This window comes from Syngnathus acus, chromosome 1 (assembly GCF_901709675.1).
Source record: "Syngnathus acus chromosome 1, fSynAcu1.2, whole genome shotgun sequence".
NCBI lineage: Eukaryota > Metazoa > Chordata > Actinopteri > Syngnathiformes > Syngnathidae > Syngnathus > Syngnathus acus.
Window position 1 is genome coordinate 5,326,694 of NC_051087.1, and position 26,381 is coordinate 5,353,074.

Consider the following 26,381-nt stretch of genomic DNA (forward strand, 5'->3'; position numbering starts at 1 on the left):
GGGGGGGCGGTTAACATTACATTAAAATGATATCAAAGTGTTGTGGGATCATTGATTGGTGCATAGCGTCGATCTTGGCTGCACTGGGTCTAGTAGTGTTTCTGCGTGTTGAGGTTTTTGTTTCATTTATCAATTCATATTTCAGTTTTTATGTGCTGCCATGTAATTCTGCCCATGCCTTCAGAATCAGTCGTGCAGGCTGATGTATATGTCAGCACTGTATTTGTCCCGATTGGTTGGTCTGAGCAAGCCAATCAATATTGGCTTATACTAGCAAGACACGTCTGGAGTGATTTGCAGACATTAATTTAATAATCTGCATCTGTAGATTTATTTATTTAGATCTTTCTGACCTAATGATGTGCATGGCACAATTGCGTATTGTTGTATTGCGCTATTGTATTGTGGCCAATACTCCAAAATGACAAGCCAGTGTGAAATATAATCCCCAAATTTAAGAACTGTGTGGCTCAAGTACCAGCTGCTGGTGCCTCCCACTGCACTGGTCCAGTGAAGTTTCAACAGAGCAGTGCGGCTTGGAATTGTTTTTCCAACTGACTCCTCCCCCCCACCATTTAACCCCTCCCCTCAGGTCAACCAATCGCAGCCCCCACCAATCCGCCATGATCGCGTTCTGTCTCAGTCTGGTCCCCAATTTTTTTTCTTTTAGTTCAGCTTCTGTCTAGTGTGGACTTTCATAAGTACCTTGAGGCTGTGCTGTTGTGGATGATCTCGCACACACGTGCCGTTAGAGACACGAACTAACTAAGACTCGAGGATTGGTAGAGTCCACCATCTTCCCTCCCACTCCTCCTCCTTTTTCTAAGTGGTTCTCCTCGAGCACTTCACTCGTCCCGCCTCCGCGCCACAGTCGGTTTTTGTGTGCGTCGGAAAAGAGGAGGAGCGATTGCAGGCGGTCGGACGGACGACTGAGGTAGGACTGGAGTCGGTTCGAGCGCAAAGGCGGACCAAGCACCACAGCGCTGCCTCTGCCGTTGTGGCACAGTTTTTTGGCTCCAGTTTTCCGGCTCACATCTTCCCTGTGCTAGCGGACTTTAAAAAAAAGTAGTGTTGGCACCACATCGAGGCGTGGAAGAGGAGCGGACTTGTTTCTTTTGCAGTTCGGGACACGTGAAAAAATCGCGGCAACATCGCTTGACGACGCCACTGTTGGTGAGTGATGGTACTGCGGCTATAGCTAGCATGCACCAAATACTATTTTTGCAATTTGTCACAACATATAAACACTTTTTTTTTGCGGTTACTCTTTGTGTGGACATAGTTTACCTGTTATACTTTTTGTAAAGATTTCTTTCAATTGTAGAGGCTTTTATTTGACACTTTTAACCAGACGTGCTCGGTTAGCGCTTGCTTTTCGAAAGCGTGTCACAATTTATTTTACATTCCAAATATATTTGACAGAAAATGTTTAACTTTTCACATGTCTTAACCAAATAACACATGGACTAGCTGTACATTTTCCAGTTTTAAGAGCTGCTCACTAACGATTATTTTATCGATTAATTATTCTGTCAGTTCTGTTTTTCGGTAAATATATCAGATTTGATAGAAAAACAGTCTATCCAAATTAACATCCCAATTTTATTCAAAAACATTATTTTAAATTGACATAATATGATTCAGTTACTGTTTTGGTAATGTGCAGTACTGAAGAAAAGAGGAGGGGGCGCTACACTGCACATAGGCTGTTTCTGTTTAGCTGCAGGACGCAAAGTATAGTTGCTGGTCATATTTTGTCATCCTCAATGGAAGCCATAAGCCGATCACGTACTTTCCACAGAGATCATCGGTGGCCATTCAATCGGAGCACCATATATGTTACCATGCTAACTGTTAGCATGTTAGCAGTTTGATCATTTGCATTCGAAATAGGATACAGACGGGGGTTTAAAACCATTTTCAATTGACTTCAACATTTTACCTATTGTGTTTGTGATCTTCTATACAACGCCAGTCATCCCAGTCGGTCGACCTTCGATCTTTTTGTACTGGCGTTATACATTGTTACCATACTAACTGCTATTTTATCGCTTGTATAAGCAAGAAATTACTTTTAAGGTCAATGCTGAGAAATGCTATCAGGCATCCTTGAAGCCTAACAGAAATAGACGGAAGACGGGGTGCTGTTTTGTGTCAGAAATACGTTCCCTACTGGTTCAAAGAAGAACAGGGGATTACATCACGTTACTGTCTGACTAGTTGTTTGGATGTTTTTAATTGCTCTGCACTACTATTTGGTCTGTCATCTTACCTTCTACCAGGACGCCCAAGGTATGTTATGAATTGAACAGATCAATTTTGAATCCATGTCTTCGGGTTGTCTCCCGCATCGATACTTAAAGCATTCGATTGGACTGAATGTGTTAGCGCTAGCGAGCACCTCGCCCAGCAGACTGCAGAGATGAGAGTTTGAGGAGAACAGGTTTGTTTAGAAGTTGGCAATCTTGTGAGTGTAACAAAGGGGAAATAAATAAATGAACTCACTTTGACACTGTATGCATCACAACTTGATTTATATATATATATATATATATATATATATATATATATAAAAGTAAGACATTTTAATACTTTTAGATTCCATTAGATTTAGGTTAGTCATCTTCCTGTGGCCTCTGGCAGTAGAATTCTATTACAGGTGAGTGCCAATCTACTGCATTCCTTGTGAATATTTCACATTAAACCCCCCCTCTTGGTTTGAAATGGTACAGGCCAGTAGTTTTCCATGCGCCACACTGGTCTTGGATGTAGGTGTGGCTTAATTTCAGCAGCTGGGCAGACAAGCAGTCCAGAACATCCCTTTAAAAATATATCCCGTAGACTTGAAGTAGATATAGTAATAGATAAGTAACCAGTGGTGTTTTTTCCGTGTTTAGACGACAGAGCACGTCAGGCATACTTTTGAAGACCGATTTAATTTGGCACTAATCAGAGTAAGTCCGTCTTACCCTCAGTCATTATAACCAATACGTTTGTACTGAACACTATAAGTGTAAAGTATTTCACAAGAGCAAATTTTCAGAACCCACCTATGTGGATAAAAATGCAGTTTTTATCATTTCTCAGCCCATTTTTAAAGGGGGCACCTAATTGCATAATTAGGATAGGTGGATAAAATGTAACGTCTGATTAGTTTGAGACTCAATGGCTTCACAAGAATAAGAAATAGATGTGAAATGTGCCAAAATCAGAGATCATTAATCAATTTAATCTTATACACTCAAATACTTGTGACCTTGTCTTGACATGTTAGTCCGTGTTATTCCATCTGGGAAGAATGTACAGTGCCTTGCGAAAGAATTCGGCCCCCTTGAACCTTTCAACATTTCGCCACATTTCAGGCTTCAAACATAAAGATGTAAAATTGTAATTTTTTGTCAAGAATCAACAACAAGTGGGACACAATCGTGAAGTGGAACGAAATTTATTGGATAATTTAAACTTTTTTAACAAATAAAAAACTGAAAAGTGGGGCGTGCAATATTATTCGGCCCCTTTACTTTCAGTGCAGCAAACTCACTCTAGAAGTTCAGTGAGGATCTTTGAATGATCCAATGTTGTCCTAAATGACTGATGATGATAAATAGAATGCACCTGTGTGTAATCAAGTCTCCGTATAAATGCACCTGCTCTTTGATAGTCTCAGGGTTCTGTTGAAAGCGCAGAGAGAACCATGAAGACAAAGGAACACACCAGGCAGGGCCGAGATACTGTTGTGGAGAAGTTTAAAGCCGGATTTGGATACAAAAAGATTTCCCAAGCTTTAAACATCTCAAGGAGCACTGTGCAAGCAATTATATTGAAATGGAAGGAGTATCAGACCACTGCAAATCTACCAAGACCCGGCCGTCCCTCCAAACTTTCATCTCAAACAAGGAGAAGACTGATCAGAGATGCAGCCAAGAGGCCCATGATCACTCTGGATGAACTGCAGATAACTACAGCTGAGGTGGGAGAGTTTATGTTTGAAGCCTGAAATGTCGCGAAATGTTGAAAGGTTCAAGGGGGCCGAATACTTTCGCAAGGCACTGTATTTGGCCTGTATAAAACGGGACAGATGGGACAAAAGTAGCTCCAGTGGCTGCAGATCATGGCCACTTCAGCAATTTCACGTTACCACACGTCTGAATGAGTGAAGAATGTCTGTCATGGGAACAGCATAGAATTAGGCTGATATGTGTACATCCCGTACCTTACACTCTGTACTGGAGATGGTGTAATGGCATTCATTAATCATGGTTCGGCACATACCTTGGTTTTAAGCTCGTGGAAATAAGTCGAATGACAACCAAGTGCGTCGTAAGTGTGTATTTTCTTGCTCACATGTTCAGAAATCAAACTGTAGGATATTGCATAACATGTTATTACAATAAGGCTTAATCATTGTGTAGTGTAGTAATAAATACTCTATGTGTAGAGAACTGCATTGCATTATGGGTTGTGGCAGCCATTTTGGGCTAGCAGTATCCACGGTGAATATAAACAAGGTAGGAGTTTTCAGAATATAGATGAAAAGAAAACGTGTTTTTCAAATGAACAATGACAGGACTGGATACCACGTCACACGTTTTGACGGGATATTAGGTCACATCTATATATTGTAGTGAAAAAAATGATAAAACATGTTAATAATTAAGGCTACGCTTTGAGGGACGAAGAATTGGGATTAAGAAACGAACATTAAAGCAAGATCGCAAGTGCATTCGCATACAGATGAAAAATGATGCAGTAGTTTCCTTAGCTCATTCAACTGTGTAAAATTAATTAAATTAATAATCGAAAAACAATGCAAAACGAATCACAACTCAGTCGTGCACAGCACTAGTAAAAACAATCCCAACTGCAGTGCCCTATAAATGACCGACTGAACTCCAACCTTGATATGTTTGCATTGAAACTGCTGTTCAAAATAATGTAGCGGTGCGTGTAAAAGTCGTCTTGGAATAGATCACAGTAGACCAGATATTTTCAATCAGTCATTTCAGTTGGAATGCCAAAAAGGTCTCCGTGACTTGGACACCTGGCAGCTATGTTCTTTCAGTGCCAGTATATCAAAGCTGCATTTCTGTCCATGATCTTGCTTTGGTGGTTTTGCCAAAAACAAAATCGCCATTTAAATCAATTTCACGGAACTAACTTTGTAGGTATCAAACTGTTCTCCATGCTCCTTGGAGACGGCAGCTATCACCATGGAGATGTTTTGAAAAGACAGGCACATTGACCAAGGAAGCACAGTAAAATAAAATTTGATATTTTCATTTCGGTGTCAAAAGATAGTGCTGTGCAGTTCATGCTTTGGAGCTCTTTTGAGTCCCAATCCCATTGCCTGTTGATTGGCTTTCCAGGGTAGACTGCGTAAATATCGGACAAAGATAATCCAAGTCCATGTAAAATAGAGTCTTTAAATTGTGATTTTTTTTTTTACCATTAAGGAAAGAAAAAATATTGAAAGCTACCTGGACCTGTGTGGAAAAAGTTACAAGCCCCCCTTGTTAAATCATGAATCAATTGTGGCTGATCACATTTTTCGGAAAGCCGAGATCATTTTCACTCACCACAACAATCCTGATTACCTCCAGACCTGTTCAGTCAAAATATCTTTTAATTAGAATCGGTCTGGCAAATCAAAGTCAGCCGAAAGATCTCAAGAAGCCAGAACAAAATGCCACCATCCAAAGAAATTCAAGAACCGATGAGAAATTGACTTCCATAAGTCTTGAAATGGGTACATAGCTATTCGTAAAATCTAAGGACTCAAGCCAACCAGGGTGAAAGCCAGAAATGGCGAAAACTTGGAACAGTGGTGAACCTTCCCAGGATTGGCCGGCCTACTCTAAGTACCACAAAACCACAGTAACGACTCAGCCAGGAAGTCACACAGGAACTTCTAATCAGAAGCAGAATAATCTTTAAAAACACCCACTTGTCTCTGGTAATTTGAGGAACTCTAGTCTATCAAAAGAACTGTGGGGATTCCTTTGCCTCAGTTTAGGTCGCATGACTCAATGAGGTAAACAATTGCAAGGCATTACTGCTGACAAATACGAACCTAAAGGCTTGTCTTAATACTCAAATGACTTTTGGAAGAATAATTTCGACTGACGAGACAAAAGCTGAAGTGTGTCTTGTTACATCCGTCCTAAAAGTAACACACCACTTCAGAAAAACATTGTATCAATGATGGCCTAGGGCTGCCTACTCCTGGACAACTTACTGTGATTGATAGAACCATGAATTCGGCTCTTTACCTGAAAATCCTGAAGGAGAATATTCACCCATTAGTTCATGAGCTGAAGTGGAAGCGCACTTTGTTTCTGCATCAAGACAATGATCCAAAACACACTTGACAAGTCAACTTCTGAAAAAGTTTTGGAGTGACTTAGTGAAAAGCTGGACTTGAATCTGAGTGAAATGCTATGGATTGTCCTTAAAGAAGAACAAAATAATAAAAATATATCGAAGCGTGGCTGCCAATGTGCACCTACGGCCCCTCCGACCACTGTCGAACGCCGGCGGCAAGAAGGGTGAAGTGTCTTGCGCAAGAAAACGATGAGACATGACTAAGACGGATTGGAATTCAAACGGCCGATCCTTCGGTTATTAGACGACCCACCCTACCGCCTGATCCATGCCTGTCCCATATAACCCAAGATGTCCAGATTTCCTGGAGATAAACAAACAGCGACTTTAAGCTACACGTTGTTCGGATCCCCTTCCGTAGCCATCTCATGGTGGACGCACTGACTTGCAATGGCTAATATTATTAGTCATAGTCGTTAGCAGATAGTGCCTAACAGCTAGCCACCTTGACCTTTCACCCTTGGCAATCAGTTGGGAAGCGCGGCCACTTGGATGTCGTCAGCTAGTCGTAAGTGTCTGGTTGGGGTCTCGACATCAGGCGGACTACTTTTCAAAGGCACTTAACTTTTGATTCGGAAACATTTTCAGTTCTTACGATTCATTTCTAACAAGCAATGCTTACTTAAAGTTGCGTGTTATTTAACACATTTTATTGAACGCTTACGAAAATGGAAGGCAACAAGCTTCGGCAAACGTGATCATTGTTTCTCTTTTGAGAAATCGTTAATGCCCAAAAACCCTCCAGTGTTGCTGGAAGTAGTGCAAAGAAGGGTGGGCCAAAATATCGTCATGAAGGTGTTAAAGACTCAGTCTGTTATAGAAAATGCTTGATTTCAATTGTTGCTCCTGAGGGTGCCCCAACCAATCATTAGGTTTAGGAAGAAAGTATTTTTTCCGCACAGGACCAGGTGGCTTTGTGTAATTTTTCCCAATAATGAATAAAATCACCATTTTGTAACTGCTTCGGTTAGTTACCTTTATGTGATATGTACCTTTGTTTGATATTTTAAACGTTCAAATAGGGAAACGGGGGGGGGGAATCATTTGAGATTTGACTTTTTAAAGGCACTGTAGGTGTTCTAGTACTTTTAAGTGTATTTCAAATATTCTTTTTGCTTTCTACACCAAGCTTAATGTAATTGAATGTATGCATCCCATTTTCAAGTGTCGGAATTATTTAGCCTGCTTTTTAATTCGTAACTAAATTGAAATGTTACTTTTAGAAGATCTGTAAATAAAGTATATCTGCTAAATAACATTTCAGATTTAATCTTACAAACATAAATAAAAAAAAAAAAAAGAACAAGAATGGTTCTCAATGAAACATGACTAAATCTGCAGAGCTAGGTGCAGGAGCTTTTCTGCAGTAACTACATAGAGCAGTAGGAGCCATTTTGAAACGTCGAGTTGACTGCAATCGATTAAAGGGAAAGTGGGGCGTGGGGGAGGGGAAGTGTCATGCTGCTCAGAGTCCCGGCGGTTGATCTGGTCTCAGGCCTAAAGATCGTGGAATGTTTGTATTTTGTTGTGACTCTCTGGACTCTGCGCTCTCCTCATGAACAAAAAAAAAACTCCGCATCGGTGGATTGTAATTATTTGCCCAAAAAATGAAGAGCTGGGCCACATATATATCTTAACAGACGTGAGCGCTAGCAGCTATCTTAAGAACACGCTCTCCCTCTCGTTGGCTAACTTAGGGAAATAGAAACAGTATTGTGAACTAAACTAAGCTTAAACTGAATGTGTCCTTGCTTTAAGGCTGAGTGTTGAAACCCCATTTCTGCTGCAATGGTTTAGTCCGTGCCGGGCTGTAAAAACCTCCAACTGGAGCAGGCAGACTGCTGGTGTGGGGGAGGGGTGTTGGCGCTCTGTCTGCCTCTTACTTTCAGACCCGACTGTTTGGTGCTAGCTATAGCCCAACTGTAAAAATATTAAACACAGCCATTTTAAAGCTGCTCATTCCATTATGAAACTTTAAGCAACAACACCGCAACACGTATTAATGAGAACTTTCTTTTGTTTTGTTTTTAAACCTCTCGGAGGTTACTCATTTGGCACAATATTGGTTTTGTTGTGTCTCACCCTGCCCCTTTTTTTAAATTTTTTTTTTTTAATTGCACTTATATAATCTGATACAGTCGCATATCGCTAAAGAATACTCAACATGCGCTGTGTGAAAACTGGCGCTTTTCCCCTCCCCCACCTTTTCTTCCCTTTTTTTCCTTCTACTCAGCCTGTGCTAGCCGGTGAGAAAAGAAGACCAAATTATGCGTACTCTCGTTTGGCAGGCTAGGAGGAGGCGGTGCTTTTGGATTGCAAATTTTCACGTTATTTGTGCTGAATTTTTCTTATCTTTTTTTTTTTTTTTTTTTTGCTTTCAATTGATATTTCAGTTTTTTGTGCACTCGGGTACACTTAACTACCGTGTCTTAATCTTTGGTTGTGCGATTCAGCAACTGGATTCGGAATAAGCATCTGAATTCACATTTATAGTTGTGTGTCTCCAGCTTTCATGTTGTCATGTGATCAAGAATGAGCGAGAGGGACAAATCGTAGACATACATGACAGTTCTACCAATTAAGAATTTATCAGCTGATGCCGGGTAGACTACTCTAGTTTTATATTTAGTGGATAACATTTCAAAACCATGCCCACCCAAGTGGAGAAAGAGCGCATGGTAATCTTTACTAATGCTACTGTCAACATTGTGCGAGATTTGCTTCTGATGCATCATCTTTTTCTATTTGGATATTATTTAGAAATAATTGCAAAAGCTATGCAAACAAATTAAGTGCTGTAACACAAGACATGCTCGAGGTATCAGGATCAACGCACCAGAAGACCTGGTGGCCATTTTGAGTTTCACTGAATCCAGATGAGCACAGTGAGGGTAGGGGGAGGGGAACCATATGCACCGTGCGCAGTATTATTGGAATGCAGACTCGGAGCTCTCACTGATTTGTCTTTGATTTTACTGCACGTATAATTATAGTTTATACAGTATTCCAAAGAAAGATTAGAACATGATAGTTTTAGTTTTTCACTGATTCATTCAAATGAAATAGAACACACCACATGGTCTTTTAGCAACAACATGAACAAGGGAAATACAGATTCATTTAATGATTAAAAGAGCTCATTTTGTTTTTCAATGCAGTTCGCTACATGAGAATACAATTTTCAGTTGATAGATTTTCCTTGTTGTTTATCCGTCCTGGGCGGTAGGCGGAGTCTGTTCAAGGATTCACTCATGTCTCAGCAGAGCATGCTGCTCACAGGAGAACTGGTGGCCATTTTGTGTTTCTGCAGTCTGCACTATCACAGGGTGGGGGATGGGCAAAAAACCGACACACAGCTTGTTTAGTTCTTAGAACAGGATTTTGAAGGAGGACTGGCAGGGGTTGCAAATGAAAGTTTATTTGTATCACATTTCACTTGTCTTTATCTTGCACTTCATATACCCCAAAGTATCCCTCAGGTTATTAGCTTAGAAAAAAACCAAATCACCAATTAAACCTCTTTTGTGAACAACAAAGCAAAGTTTAAAATATAAGTAATTATTTTGTATGTTTCAGATTAAAAAAAAATCTCTTTACCACCTTCTTGTTTTTTGAGGACCACCCCTGTATTTGAATGGTTCAGCCCAACAACTGCTCTGTCTGCTCTGGTAGAGAGAGGGCAGATAGAGAGAGACTTTGTAGTTTCCGACTGTGCGCCGCCGCGTTCATGCGCTGCAAGGCTACCATGCTAACTCCAGTTTTTTTATCCATTTCATATGCCAACCTTTTTCTGTTTTGTTTTTCCATTAAGTGCTTGTTCGGCTTCTTTTCATACATGTGTCGTAAGCAAAAAAAATTCAAAACCATAAGATACAATTTGTCTATGTTTGGGTGTCTTTAATGGTAATAGGATTGTTAAATGGTGTGAATATTTATCTCTTGCCTTTTTGAACCAGATACAATTTCACCACTACCATTTCAGTGGTTCCGTCCAAATGACAAAAGGAAAGTGGAGGGGGGCTTGTTAAGGGGGGCGCAACTGCGTATGGCGGGGGAGCAGGGTTGCTGCTGCACATGGCTTGAGTGCGCATTGGAGCAGTCTGTGCTGTGTCTCTGTATGCAATTTGTTTAGGATGATAGTTTTTCAGTATTTTTTCTTCATCAATTTATTTTGTGCGTGTGTAGAATGCAGATCTAATGGCTTTGAAAATACAGTTTTGAAATGAATGGTATGGTCTGACGGAGGCTCCTCCCATTTTATCTTCTGTTGGGTCACAGATTCCGCTGTTAATATCTGCAACTAGTTTTCTCTAGGACAAATAGAAACCACTAAAACACAAGTGTTGGAGCTCCCACAAAATATGAGAGAGCAGTTAATCAGTTTTTTTGGGGGTATACAAAACTTAACCCATGTATAAACTTGATGTGTAATCTGATAGTCTTTGTCCTTGATTTGTTTCCTTCAACAAAAGCTATTTATCTCCCCCCCTGCCCTCATTCAAAATGGTTTAGTCCATACCGGCTGTAGTTTTCCATACAGTGTACTAGTCCGTGCTAGAGTTGGGGGAGGGGTGTTGCTAGGCAACTACTTGTGCAATTTACGCATATTCTGTCTGTCTGCTAGCTAGCTACACTAGATGTTGACAATCATTATGCTATACATAATTATTCCCAAAGAAGATTTACTGGTATATAAAAATAGGTATATCTTTTGTATTTCTTAGATTCAGGAATCAGATTTTTATCTCAGATTCAGGAATCTGATTTTTACATGGAGGTTCATGAATTTAAATCAGGCCACACACCCTAACACAGGATGCACCCAGATTTAGAACAAGATGGACTAGTCCTGAAGAGCTCCTCCTCCTTCCGCCTGTTTTCCTGCAGGTCTGTGCATGACAAAGCCTCTCCCTTCCCCCAGTTATCAAAGCCCTCAATCACATGTATCCCAAAAGAATCATTTTATTTCGTTTTTAAAGCACATTTAACACCAACGTCCAACTTTAAATTTTTACAGACATATTACCTTTGATTTTAGTCCATTGTCTTTTTTTAATCCCAATTTCCCTTTTAGTTTAGGTTCTACGTCATTTTCTATGCTTTTGCTATGCTATGCTAACCAAATAAATGTATTTAAACTCAAATGGTATGACTTCAGTATAGCATATTAAATATTTGTAGAAATATCACCAGTACCATGTCCCCAGCTACACATAACACATTCTTACGTAGCGCTGTGTGTCCATTCATGCAGTAGGTTCAAGTTGTTCTTGAGAACCACAAGCACCGCACACACTGCACAATAAAATTATAGAGACAACAGATAAGTATGCAGCTCTGTCTGCTCAGTAGCATTCACTTTATATATGCGAGTAGACTATTTGTCAGATGTCATGTCTTCTTTTGCACCGCGGTTAATACAAATAAATGTATTTGCATACAAAGCAACATGGTGCGCATCCGCACCCTATCACATGATTCACCCCTACCTCTAAAACCAACATGGACTAGTCTGAAAAGAGCTCCTCCTCTTCCTTCCTTTTATGTTCTGCTGCTGGCCTGCTTGGCCTTTCCCTTCCCCCATACACGTACGTAAGGCTCAACAAACAGCCTTCTAATGGTTGACAATTCTTTGATTTTTAAAGGGTATGTAAAGGCACTTTTAACATGTTTTAAAAACCACTCAGAATGTTCGATTATATTCACCTGTATCCAAATAATATTATAGAATTTGAAATAACATTGCATTCGTAAGCCAAACGCAGTCAATTGGTATGTAATTCTCGATCTTTCCTGCCCCTGTCATGAACCGCGCCATTCTGGATCACATGGTACCGTGACGTAGATGATAGGACTCCCCGCGATAGATGTCTGTTCCACGATGGTGAAGGTTTGCGTTGTCCAATTTTGTAGCATTTCGCACAGAACCCACAGTTTACATCGTTTCCCAACAATGGAATCCATACGACGACAATGGGTTCGTATTGTCCAAACAAAACGAGCCGATTTTAAGACCCCGTCGCCAGACTCTCAAGCTGTCATTTGTGGAGCTCATTTCACTCCGAAATGTTATCAGGGGTCAATGATGGAGCATCTTGGCTTCAAAACTAAGAAACCTCTCAAGCCAGACGCAGTCCGTACAGTCCAACCTGTGCCCACAGAAGAACAATTGGTTGCCATGGGGAAGAAGAGGCAACGGAGCCCCCCCAAGTTCACCCACCCCACCTCAAAAGTGCCAAGAGAGAGCTGTGGAATTGTCAAAAGGGAGATTTAGGGGGATGAAAATGTTACCTTTATGTTATTTGAAAAATAAAAACGTTTAGGCTTATAACCAAAATTCTGCATTTCGGTGAACTTGCACAGTAAGCGATTTTGATTAGGTGTCAGATGGAGATGCCAATCGTTCTTATTAGTTGACTCCCAATCTCAGATATACAAATCTGATTTAACCCAAAACAGGAATAATAATAGTCTGTCATATCGACCTGCCCTTCAGTCTTGTCGAAATCCTATGAACGTGTAATTTTTGGACGCCAAAATCGGAGAATGCTTTGTCCTTGCCAAATAGAACATTTTAAGCGGTTACGGGATTTCTTAACTTCATTGGCCAGTGGGACAATGATTTCCTTTCCTTCTACTGGTTGATGAGAAGTGAAGCTCAATTCATTTTTAGGAAACCCAGCACAGCGAGAAGGAAAGAAAATGGTAGCCAGTGATCTGGATTTTGTAACATTCCTACATTAGGGTAATAGCTACTATTTTACTTGGAATAAAATATACTTATGGTTTCTGCTCAATTGATGTGAGCAAGTTTGTTTACTAAAGTTCCCACCATTTTTTACTGAACGTAGTCGCTGCAACCTGCTGTCTTCGACAGGGGACCTCTTTCAGCTAGCTAGTGAGAGCTGTGCCTGGCAGCTAACAGCAGAGCAAACGGCCATTTTGAGTTACTGCATTGAGTCGTGGCGCAGAAAATGAAGCCGCTGGGTGGGGGAGGATGATGTTGAGCTCAGCCCAGCGTGCGCCGATGTTGGAATGTTGCGGTAATCATGTTTGTAGTTCACTCCACCCCTGACTTGTTCATGCTATATTTAATACATTGCTGGGGTTCACCTTGATGACTTTTAGTTTTAAGAAAGTGTTTGTGTCATGAATGAACATAGTGCGTATCTGCACAAGTCTCATCTGACAAAGTCATCAATCAGTAATGTTGGGTGAGAATTTCACTTTTCCCACATCTAAATACAAACAAGGACTTTTCAGCTTGAGTCTTGCGAGTCAGGGCTGCTGCATAACCTACATAAATAGACTCGGGTAAATTACCGTGTGCTTGGAAATCAGTTTTAATGGGTTTTGTCAGTATGTTGTGACGTTTTGCCATTACCCTAACCCTAACCCATGTCTTCTGAATTTATATGGCCTTAAAATCAAATGTATATAATGTTTTATAACTGCTTTTTCAGTGTATATAGTTCCCATATAAAAAGATAAATTACTATAAAATGTCAGATGGCGCCGTTGTGTGCAAAATAAAGGTGCATATAATTAAATGCTATGATAAATTCAGGTGCCCAAAATATAAAAATGCGCACAACCTTCTTAAATATGGAAACTCTTGCATGTTTTGCATAACCTCTGTACTGCTGCGGGAGAGCGGCCTCAATCCATACACTCTCATTGGCTGAGGATTGAACCAATAGCAAAAATGGGGGATGGGAGGAAGGTTAGGTTGCTGCTGCTTGTTGTAAGCTTCAATGTCATATGGGTTTGTCCGATGGCGGGCCAAAGGTTAACAAACTTTGAAAATTCTGCCAAATTTATGATTTTGATTAAGAATGATTTGATGAGAGACTTTCTGGCTCACTGAGCTCTGCCTTACTGCGGTGCAGCTATGTCCCCCTTGAACATACATAGTTGTATATGTGTTGATTATTTTAGAATCTTTGAGAGAATTGTTGAAGGGAAGGAGAAAAAAAAAGATTTGGGGTGTCGTGCATATCCCGAAAGAACTTTCTGGAAAAATACAGGCTGGCATCCGTAGGGCTCTAGAGTGCCCTCTAGTGTTGCTTTTTAGAAGCCACAACCATTATGTTCCTGTGCAGAATGTAATGATAACCACAGACTCTGATTATGCCACTATCCTCACATTGACCACATGGTCTTCATAAACCCTGTAAGATTCATTGTGGCCTCTAATATCTCCTTGTCACTCCACAGGCAGCAATGGAAGTTGTTGTGACGGAAGAGAAGAAGAAGATATTCCGCGCCAGGAAAACCATGAAGATCAGTGATCGGCAGCAACTGGAAACCCTTCACAGCACTCTAGTCACTGCAGCTTCGAGTTTGTCCGAACCTTCTCCTCCACCCCCTCTAATGAACGGCTCGCACAGAGAGGATGGACAAAAGGACATGGAGCAAAACAGCCACCAGGACTCAAACTCCCCCATCGCTACATCCCCCGCCTCTATGACCTCTCTGAGTTCTCCTGCACCATTTCTTTCGCTCAATCTGTCTCCCTCACCAGTACCTTCCCAAAGTCCAAAAGAAAATGACGAGCCTTTTTCAGGGCCTTCGTCACCATTCCAAACTATAGACTTTGAACAGAAAAAGGAGGAGGAAAATTCGCCCTCATTGCAGGAGACCTCTGAAGCAGCAGCAGCAGCAGAATCCAAAGAGCCGCAGGACTCCACCAAGGTATTGGAAAAGCCCGAGGTATTGACCTGGGTCACCGTTGAGCTGGTTGAAGTGATTGATGGTCACCTAGGAATTGTCACGACTCGCCCCTCCTGTGTGCTCATGTCCGTGGTTTCCCTCTGTGTGCTCGCCCCTCCCCTCCTGTGTGCTCATGATTAGTGTGATCATTCTCACCTGCCTCTTGTTACCTGTCTTGTATTTAAGTCCTGTCTGTGTGTTACTTCCTGTCGGATCATTGCGCGTCTGTTGTTGTGTGTTAGTGTCACGGTCTTCTTGGTTCCTGTTGCTGTCGTCATGTCCTGCTGTCTTCTTGTTTCACGTCCCGGTCAGTCGCTCAAGTTATTGTTTTGTTAAGTCGTGTCAGTTTGCCTTTTGAGTTCTCCAATAAACCCTGGTCCAAGCGGCACTTGGTCGCCCTGCTCCATTTCCACCATCCGCTCGTGACAGGAATAACTTCATTTCTCTTTTTTAGGAGGACCAAACCCCAGCAGAGAAAACTGCTAAAGAATCCATTAAGGACTCTGCTAAAGGATCCGCTTCTTTGCCTCCGGAATCTGATGGCACAGTCCCAATGGAAACGAACGCTACCATGGCTGATGGCGCAGCCCAAATCAAGTCTCCAAGTACCAATTCCTCCATTCCTTCGGCCTCTCCATCCGTGGATATAAAACAGGACAAGGACATAAAGCAAGAGACGAGCAAAGATCAGCAAAAGAAAAACATGCTGAAGCAAGACAAGATGGAGGTTACTGTTGTTAAAGTGGAGGCCAAAAAAGTCAAAACGGACAGTGAGCAGTCTTCGAAGCCGCCGCGCCCATCCTCCACTCCACCGTCGGGTACTGGTAAGAGCCACTGGCAATCATTTCATATCGTTAAGATTTGTATTTCTTTCTTCTGACGATAATAGCCCCGTCAATTGTGGCAGCAGGACTTACTGTCATCATCATCATCATCGGTTTAAAGTCCATGTTCCAGGCGCCGCTGGGTTGGGCTGGATTCTCAGTATGGCTTTCTAGCCACCGGGGACAGTCCATGGCCATCTCGTGGTTGAGAATCCTATACCGAGAAAATTTTTGGAGCAAAACTTTTTACAGCCGGATGCCCTTCCTGACACCAACCCAAGGGGAAATTGATTTTCTGTAGGGGTTAACTCCCTTAGCCCATTCCTCTCCCGAGGAGCCCACTGGGCAGTGGTACTATTTAACCCATAGTTGGGGGCTGGTTCGTGGGCACCAGGGCGTGTCCACACACCGGTGGGCCTGCGTGCCGCACGTCTAGGGGCCAAACCTCCTCCGAGTCCCTTGTAGTTTAGCCTGGGTCCGTGTTGTACCCAGTTACCATGTGTCGCCGCGTGGAGACACTACATAGGGCTTGCTGTTAGAGAGGCTTTGTACTGGCAGGGAGAGACTTACGCACTCGGCTCTCCCGTTCGCATACTGCTAGCCAGCGGTGAGGGTTGACAGTGAGAAGTGACATGCACTGGGCACTCCACCAACACACTAGACGCATCATAACAACCCGACTTGGTCTTATGAAGTCAGACACAATGAAGACCGACAGCAGGACTTACTGTGAATATTTGCATTTTGTCTGAAAAGGAACAATGAGGTGGAATTTTCTTTGGCCCATTATGAACTACCATAGTTATGGAAATCCACTTGGTTCTCTCTCGTGGTAGTTAAGTTGATGCGTGTGAGCGCGTGGCAGAGGGTGCTTCTGAAAAAACTTTGGCGCTCACGTACAATGCAGTGGAAGTGACAAGCATACCGGAAGCTAGCCCCTGAGATGCGTGCTGTTTTTGTTGTATTATGAAATGGTATTAGGTCACCATCGTCACCATACGGCATGAGGATCAAACTAGTGATTGGCTAGTGAGCAGTCGAGGGTTTGTTTGCCTCTTGCGGCCTAGCCGAATTTCAGCTGGGGGCAGGCCCAATGCTTTCTTGAAAAGGATAAGCCCAAACCTGCCAACCACTATGCATTTCATATGGCAAGGATCTATTTTTGATACTCGTTTCTCTGTTTACATTGCATCATCAAGTCCCTTGTGAATATGTATGTAATGTTTGATATGCTGCTTGTGGGTTATGTGGAACGCAAAGATTACGTCCGATGCTGAAAATGCTATGATGCTGCATTTTTTTTTTTATCTGACTTTTGCATTATATCGTATCAAATGTCCTCAACTGGGTAGCTTTATTAACAACGCCAATAATGACAACCTCCAGGTGCAGAATTGGAATGAACAAATTATGTGATGAGAAATCTCATAAATTTGTTCTTATAAAAATGAATTTGTATTTGAATATTTTTTATGTAACACCTCAAAATGAATCGGAACATTTTTAATGAGCAAAGTATATTTTGTTTAGTACATTTGTGTTTTTGTTTATTCATAAATATGTAAGACACACTCCATTGTTTAAATGGGTTGCCTCTGCTGTCATTCGTGGATTTGACCTTTATCCAGGCCATCTTGTCGGTTAGTTAGACGGTTCCTTAAAAACGGGTATTGTTATCTGTGTTGGTACAGTTTCAACTGAAGTTGCCTTGAATAGAACTTGTGTAGGAAAATATGATGTGACGAATTAAAATCGCAACTCTATCTTCATCATGTCTTTTTCTCAAACAGCATCAGAGAAGAATTGTTCTTCTGGAATCAAGCGCACTTTGTCGGAGGGCTTTGACAAAGAGGGTCAGACGATCAAACGGGACGGGAAGAGACCAAAGATGGAGCAAGGCGAGTTGGAGGCTCAGCTGGAACTCAAAATCACAGCAAAAGCTGGCAGTCATCACAAGCTTGAGAAGGTAAATGTTTGTAAATGATTATAAATTGTTTTGACAATTGTGGAAATGTCGTGCGTTTTATAGCATCACAACGTACATACCTTCAAACGTAAGCTACTTTTCTCAACTAAATAATCATTCTGTTTTGCACTCTTTTAGATTGTGCAACAGTTAGTGGGTGAAAGGTTGAAGGCACTTGAGATGGCAATTCTTGAGGAACGTTTCCAGGACTTGAAAGGCAGAGTTGACAAAATTGAATGTGCCACAAAGCACCAAATGGCCATCCACACTCTCCAAGTAAGTTCAAGAAAACAGGGATAATGAAAAAATCATGGCGCTTTATCAGACAATCACTGCACAAATACTTGAATTTTTATGCCAATTTTAATTTTCCATTCCTACTCAGGCCAAGATAGCTCGACTGTCCAAGAAATTTGGGGAAGCCAATCAGGCATCGGAAAATAAAAGAAAACACGAGGTGAGCGACGTCTTTGATACTTTGTAGAATGTTTGCTTGCATCTGTTTAGCGAGTGATGAAATGTGGAAGTATTCATAGTGAATGCCCGTCTGAATTTCCGCAGGCACTTGTTGCTTCTTCTGCTATCGCTGCTGCTGCCGCCGCCGCCGTTGCCTCTGCTGCTGCTACTACCACCAAAACACCGGTTATAAACACTCCGCAAGTTCAACGGTAAAGTGTCCATACAAAGAATAAATTCTCATCCCTGATTGACGTTTTAATTTTTTTTACTTAGGTTGTCAGTCTAACAATTTGAAAGACCCTTTCCCATCAACTTTGCATCAAATGACAAAATAAATACTAGTTTTATTTACTCGCATGTAAAATAGGACAGCAAAGTGCAGTGCTTGCTCGTATGGGAAAAAAATAATTGACCGTTGTATGAACGTGACAATACCGGACTGAGCCGTACTTGACATTGTCCCGGGCTGCTATCTGTAAATTACTGAATTACACAAAAACGGACAGACAGACGAAATAATCTTCTCATCCTCCAAATCCATACCATTCCATGTCCCACGTCTTCACTTTATCAGGATCCGCTTTAACCGTAAAACTTCTTCAGACTGGTTTGGACATACATGTCCAGGTCTTTATTACACACATGCTTGGGTCCCGGTCCTGAGTCTTGTGACGTTCTACAATATCACATCGGGCCGTGCAGAGTGTAGTTAAAACTGCACCTCTCCTTCCAACAGCGTGCTCCGTCGGCAGGCGGTAGAACCGCAGCCCGAGACTCCCAGACAGCAAGTGGCTCTCAGTGACGGGAAGACTCCTGGCAAGAAGGAGAAGGGAAAAGAAGACAAGGGGCAGGCAAAGGAAAAAGAAATGCCACGCAAAACTACCATGGCAAAAGATCTGGCCGAATACAATGAAGGGAAATGCAAAGCGGACATTAAACTCCGTCCACTGCCTGCCCACATGGAGAAAGTTTTGTACCACAACTCCAAAAGAAACACGGACGGTCACCGGCCTGACCGTTACGCCTCTTACATTTTTCGCTACTTAGTCCCGTACGAAATTTACTGCAACTGGGTGAACAAGGTCGACTACGTGGGCTTAATGGGAAAGCAGGCACTGCCCAGGAACCTACGGAGAACTATGAGGACATATATTGAGCATAGATTCCCAGGCCTGCCCAACGGCTCCTGGAGAGAGATTCGTGATCTTATCAATGAAATACTGCAAGTCAAGAGGAGACCGGAATTCTTCCAAAAAGTTGAAAGAAATGGCTTTTTATTTTAACCGCCCCGAGTTGAAAGGAACAGAAGCATACTGGGACAATTGTCATTGTGGCATCTAAAACAGTGTTATTCAATTCGCGGCCCGCGGGCCAGATGCGGCCCAGATCCAACCCTCGGGTGGCCTAGCTTGTGGTCCCGCCTGCCTGAATTGAATTGCATCCAAGAGATGCAGAGGATATCTCGGTTTGCAAGATTTTAAAAATTCCTACAGTGTTTGATTATGTGAATGCAAGACTCTACACACTACATTTCTTGATTTGAAAATTTGGCCAATTGAATAGCCCTGCACCAGAATCTTAATATTGTACATTTCATTTTTCAAGGATTCTGAATCCTTGGTGATTTTATATATACTGTCTGTGGAACTGCCAGCACATTTTAAAAGACAAAAATGACACACCGACTAATAGTGACAACAATAAATGGTATTTGCTTTAGTTTTAAAAATGAAACTGTAGAATCAAGTTATGCAAAGATGGCTTAATAAAGAGCAATCAAATGAACCATAGTGTGCTCAGTTGTTCCTGATGTGGGCAGCTTGGTCTCCTTTAGGCCTACCTATCAACTCTAAGCATCAAATCTTTCCAAACAGGCCAGTCCGGACACCCATGGAGTTGAAGCAGATCCCAACAACAGCTGTTACTTTACCCCATACTGCTGGTGAGTTGCACTTTTTGACAACCCTTTGGTAGTTCCTAGCTACTGGTAAACATCGAAACAATGTGAACATTTTCATTTCTTATTAAGGCCCTTGTATAACATGTTATTGATGGGAATTCACTGTGACCAATGAAATATGTTTTCCACCATTTTCCAATTTAACTTTTCCATTGCATTGCTCCGGAAGTTCAATATCACATTCTTAATGTGTTACAAAGTAAAACAAACAGCGTTTTTATAAAATGACTTAACTGCTCGTGAAAGAAGTTTTGTTTTCATCTTTTAGCATACAACTCATCCCTACAAAAATTTAAATAAAAATCCATTTCAGCAAGGAACCAATGTGACAAGTTGTGTTTTACTGGCAGTCGCTGTTATGGTTCTGATGGTCTTCTTGTCTTTCGCAGCGAAATCCGGCTCACTTGTTCCAACCTCAGTCTCCTCCACTACGGCCATGGTTTCCCAGGCCCCCATCATAAAGCTGATCACTTCTTCCTCCAATGCCGTCTCCACCTTGGCAACCGGCATCACCACTCAGAGTCCTACAGGCACCTTGTTGCTGAAGACGGCACCCGGGAGTAGCATGATGACCGGCCAGCCGCTCATCATACAGCTGCCTGTCTCCATGACAAACGGCCAGACGGGAACACTGGTCAACTTCCCCGTGTCCTCTCTGCCTACGGCGAGCGCGCTCAATAAGAACAAAACCACTGCGTCCACTACAACGTACATCATCAAGCCGGCTCCTGTCACTACCACTGCTGCGGGTTGTATTCCAACCCCAATCACGGTGCCAGCGCTCCAGGCTCCCCCTAGCCAGATGTCCTCCGGCCAGCTCTCACTTACCCGAGCCGTGTACCAGGGGGGCGCTGGGTCCATAACTACCCCCAACGCCGGAGTTTCTGTGACCCCAGCCAGGAGCCTGATTTCCACTGTGTCTGTCGCCGGAGCCATGTCGACGGCATCTTCGTCCTCAACATCGGTTCCGGCAGCAACAGGTTCCGCAGCTCCAGGACCTCCGCAAGGGACATCTTTGACTTCCAAAACAGGTGCAATACTTTTAGTTCTTTCTTTGTATTATTTATATCTCTTTTCTTTTTTATTTGCTTTATGTCGCAAACCACAGATGCTCACATGTAGATTAACACAAATAAAACAACTCGTAATTTAATTTCTATTTTCCTAGGGCCCGATACCAATATTTGAGAAAAAGTTAAATTACAGATGAATCCGTTGTTTAATTTTAAGAATACATACATGCATATATTAACATATTTTTAATCTCCTCCAACAATTATATGAATGAAAGCTAATTAACATTTGACTGTTTTACAAAACTTTGCCGTACAGTATTTGCTCAATGTTTAATTAAAGATAAATTTAGTGACAAAAACCAATTTAAAATATTTCACTAAAATAGAAATAAATCAATGTATAAATGAGTTTAAAAATTGTACTTGTTGCTGCAAATTAGATAATTGCACTGTATTGTAATTGTACTGATGGAGCCTCCCCGGTTTCAAGGCAAAACGTCTTCCAAGACAACTATAACAGTCCACTTGCAATGAATTCAATGCTCCGATAAGTCACTGTATGACCCCTTTTTCAGTTTGTAACACTTTTCCTTTGATTTTTTTTTTTTTTTTTTTTGTTGTTCTCGATCTGTAGAGAACCAAGCCGCGGGAACCACTCCATCCAAAGCAGTTGTTCCAGTAGCCCGCGCCAAAGGTGCTGTCATTGATCTCACTGAGGATGATGATGATGTGCAGGGTAAGAGTGAAAGTAAATGCAAAGAATACTTCATTCAGTCATTTTCCATGCAGGAACTTTGCATCTTAAGATGTGTTTTCTGCTTCTCAGTGACAGGAGTGAAGGTGGCTACGATTCAAAGTCCCTCGGTGACCCAGCGTCCAAATCCAATCAACATTCTAAACAGTAAGCGCTTTGTTTTATACTCCTTACCAAATTAATTCAGGATTCCTTGTACCTGATATTTTGATAATCAATTTACTAAAGAAATCCTGATTAGTAAACATTTGCGTCAAAATACTTGTAAGCTATAAGTATCAAACAATCAAGTCAGGAGGGCGGTAACTCGGCGTGAACTTTGTGTGCCACGTTGGTAACCTAGAAACTTGGCGTGTAGATTGTAAACCGATGACCCACTGAATGGGCCCAAATTGTTACAATTTGTAACGTTCGACCATTTGTTTGGTTTTATGTTTTTGGTGTTTATCATCCGGAAATTGCTTTCTTCGAGAATTCGAGAATTCTCCATTGCTTAATTTGTTATAGCACCACCTGGTGCTTTGTGCGCCTAACTGCATCTGCATGCAAATCCATCAGCGTGGACATGATTTTTTTATTTTTTATTCTCAATTGTAACTGTTCTTTCTCCTCAGGTGCAGGGGCCAGGTCATCCCCACAAAGCAGCCAGAGTGCATCCAGCAGTAATTCATTCGTGCAAAACCGCCCCCAACTGGTGAGAGTTGAGAACTACATTCTATTTTCGTGTTTTGTAATTTGTTGCATTTTTTTTTTAACCCATTATAAGGCGCACTTAAATTTGACTTAAAAAATGACAGTGCGCATTCTAATTCAGAGCTCCTTATATATGGATCAATTGATCCATATTGGTTTTACACAGCGCTCTACCAAAAATGTTTGAGTACGACTGGTAAATTACAAGGTCGCATCGCTTGCAGCATTATGGCTACGGCGGTCAGGGGTGTCACCGAAGTAATAGTGGTAAAAACCCATACTGTGCTTACTCCTAGTCCAACACCACTTGTGTGTACAAAGACCCTGAAATGGCATCTCCCAAGAGACACGCATACGACGCCGAGTTCAAACTCAAGACTCTCAGCTACGCAGCCAAACATGGGAACAGAGCAGCTGCGAGAGAATTCAAGGTTAATGAATCAATGGTACGGAAGTGGAAGAAGCAAGAAGATAATCTGTCCCAAGTAAAGAAGACACAAAAGAGTTTCCGTGGGAACAAAGCAAGATGGCCACAGCTGGAGGACAAACTGGAACAGTGGGTTGTTGAACAGAGATCTGCAAATAGAAAGGTCTCTACAGTCAGTATTCGGATGAAGGCAACAACGCTAGCACAGGAAATGAACATCAATGAATTTCATGGGGGTCCTTCATGGTGTTTTCGGTTCATGAAAAGACGTAATCTCTTAAACCGCAAACGAAGTGCCATCTCGCAGCAACTGCCAAAAGATTGCCAAGAAAAGGTGTCCACGTTTCACGCATACTGCCAAACAATTATCACTGAAAAGAAAATCCAGCCAGAACACATCACCAATATGGACGAGGTAACACTCAGCTTTGATATTCCTCTGAACGACGCTGTGGAGAAAACATCCTTCACTGTAGTTCTCGCCTGCCAGGCCAATGGGAACAAACTTCCACCAATGGTTATTTTTAAGAAGACGACCTTGCCAAAAAGAGACTTTCCAGCCGGCATCGTCATCGAAGCGAACTCGAATGGATGCATGGATGAGGACACGATGTGTGCGTGGCTTCGAGAAATTTATGTCAAGAGACCGGGTGGCTTCTTCCACATTTCTCCGTCCTTATTGATTTACAACTCCACGTGTGCTCATCTTACCGATGCTATCAAAAAACAAGTGAAGAAAACGAATTCGGAGCTTGCCGTCAATCCGGATGGATCAAGTAAAGAACTCCAGCCGCTATCTATTGGTGTCAACGGTGCATTCAAAGCGAGAATGCAAGTTGCGTGGAAGCAGTGGATGGCAGAAGGCGAACACACGTTCACCAAGACAGGGAGACAGCGCCAGGTCACTTGTGCCACTATCTGCCAGTGGATCGTGGATGCCTGGGCTGATATATCAATCTCAACTGTGGTCCGAGCTTTCACCAAGGCAGGAATAATCAGTGAACTGCCAGGAAATAGCAGCGACGCTGACTTGGATAATGACGAAAGGGAGCCGGACACATTGGTTGCCGCACTCACCGAACTGTTAAATTGGGACATGGAAGAAGAAGAATTTGAGGGATAAGTGGACAGGGTATGAACTGAACGACATCTTATCTAACTGTACAATGTTGAGTTATGCACAACAGTATCAGACTGTTTCTTTGACGTGTTTACAACTGCACAAAGAACTAACTTTTATACCTAAGTCGAACAATTTCGAGAGTTACTATATTCTAAATGCAATAACGTTTGATTTGGTGGTAAGGGAAAAGTTCTCCTCCACTTTTGAGTTAGCGTATTGTGAATGCGCTAACGTTTGATTTAAACGTCAACTTGAATTCCAATTATCGTGTGGTATTAATAAAGCTTGACGGAATGACCTATTTGACTGTTTTGTTGACATTCCCCTTTAGCACAGTTCCATCTAGTGGATGCATAACGCAAGCCCAGTCAAACGTTTGACTGCAGTAGCTTCTATTCTAAAACAGGCCAGTCAAGTTCAGTTATAGAGCCCTAAATCACAGACGAGTCTCAAAGGGCTTCACATGTGCAAAAATGACAATTATTATCAACATCCCCTGATCTTAACTCCCACAGATGGGAGGATCCCCCTTCCAGGATAATGTAAAACAACCCAAAGCAAAAGTAGATGCCCATATTCAAATTGAAGAGCTGCAGGAAGGTGCCCTCAATTGTCAAGGCAGTGTCTTCGAGGGTGGTCATCTCGATTGCTCGACAAGAAATCCAGACAGCCAGTTTCAGTGTCAGGGGCCCCAACTCAAACTCCAGTCGAATCGGCCAACACAGGTTTGTTTCTACTGAGGTAGCAGCTCTGATATCTATTGGTAGGACATTCCAAAGCTCTGAAGCTCGAATAGAGTATGCTCTAGGCCCTGTGGACTTCTTTTTGGCCCTCTGGGTCACTATCAATGAAGGTGCGCCTTATAATCCAGTGCGCCTTATAGTGCAGAAAATACGGTAAAACCTATGTATATTTGACGTATGACAAGCATCACAATTTCTTTTTCCGACTAAAGTTGGATTGATCAAAAACTCCACGCCACGACCTGTCAGACGTTATTACAAACGACTTTTCTTTCCGTCTCGTAGGATTCCTCCATGAAATCCCGTACCCCTTCATCGACGACACCAGCCCGGAGCACCATCATGACACTACCCGCGCTGCCCCTGGCACCTGTGCCCCCAAGCCTCCCGGCAGAAGCTCAGCGGACCTCACTTCCCCAGCAACCACAGCTCAAGCTGGTGCCAAGTGAGAGCGGCATAGTGCTGTCCTGGTGCGTGGCTGAAACAGATCAGTCATGCGCGACTGTCGAAAGCTACCACCTCTATGCCTACCACCAGGACAACTCCAACAGCAATTCAGGTCAGCAGCACTGGAAGAAGATCGGGGAGGTGAAAGCCCTTCCATTACCCATGGCCTGCACCCTGACCCAGTTCCAGTCTGGGTCCACATACCATTTTGCGGTTCGAGCCAAAGACATCTATGGGCGCTTTGGCCCCTTCTGCGAGCCCCAGTGCACAAATGTCATCAATCCTAGCTCAAACTGAACACCTACAAAAATCATTTGCATTTGACTGTTTGTTACCTATTTTAGGCAATGTTATGTCATAGGAGCTCCAATATTGTTCATTGTTGACATAGAGTATCTGTAAATTGTCCTCAGCCGACTTTTGACTGACTTGCAAAGTTGCAGCAGCAGATGGTGTAGTTCAGTGCTTGATGTATTTTTCATGGTTAATACTGTTGTATATAAGTGAAACTCTTCTCCACCTCCTCATGGTCCAGTTCAGATCATTTGTTATTGGATCATCTACATTTGCCCAGGTGTTGTTTTGCTTTACTGGAGACATGATGCCAGAACTCTCTTGTCAACAGAATTGCACAAAAGTGTATACATGTGTGGTAGGAAGTGAATGAGAATTTTTGTAAGTTTTGTCTGGTAACCAGACTTGTGACAAACACAAATAAAACGTTTTATTAAAACTGCTCCTTATTTCCTTTCCGGACATTTTTGGTGGGTAGTATTTAGAAGTGTATGTGAAGTAAATATAAATATTATTTTTCTTTTCTTTTTTCTCTTTTTTTTCTTTTTTTCTCTTTTTGTCTTTGTCTTTTTCTCTTTATTT

General features: G+C 42.1%; 1 protein-coding gene across 3 annotated transcripts; it reads left to right on the forward strand.

Moving 5' to 3' along the window:
- Positions 1-629: 629 nt before the first annotated feature.
- On the forward strand, positions 630-26,241 carry LOC119137315 (activating transcription factor 7 interacting protein). Of its 3 annotated transcripts, none has more exons than XM_037276664.1 (14): positions 630-1,173; positions 14,599-15,075; positions 15,548-15,917; positions 17,708-17,883; positions 18,022-18,159; positions 18,269-18,340; positions 18,445-18,551; positions 20,217-20,284; positions 20,692-21,333; positions 21,953-22,054; positions 22,145-22,219; positions 22,687-22,766; positions 23,062-23,196; positions 25,344-26,241. In XM_037276664.1, exons 2-14 carry the CDS (start codon positions 14,605-14,607, stop codon positions 25,800-25,802), a joined length of 2,895 nt encoding a protein of 964 aa, XP_037132559.1. In that variant the 5' UTR covers positions 630-1,173; positions 14,599-14,604; the 3' UTR covers positions 25,803-26,241. The 3 variants fall into 3 exon arrangements, with proteins under 3 accessions (XP_037132559.1, XP_037132487.1, XP_037132638.1); XM_037276592.1 differs by having other exon boundaries at positions 631-1,173; positions 14,599-15,093; XM_037276743.1 differs by lacking the exon at positions 23,062-23,196 and having other exon boundaries at positions 634-1,173; positions 14,599-15,093.
- Positions 26,242-26,381: the final 140 nt, after the last annotated feature.

Excerpts from the sequence above, each read along its gene's own strand:
- LOC119137315 (XM_037276592.1), top strand. The coding sequence starts at position 14,605 with ATGGAAGTTGTTGTGACGGAAGAGAAGAAGAAGATATTCCGCGCCAGG. Across the intron at positions 20,285-20,691 it reads TACTTTACCCCATACTGCTG|CGAAATCCGGCTCACTTGTT; the intron begins GTGAGTTGCACT and ends TGTCTTTCGCAG. Across the intron at positions 21,334-21,952 it reads ATCTTTGACTTCCAAAACAG|AGAACCAAGCCGCGGGAACC; the intron begins GTGCAATACTTT and ends CTCGATCTGTAG.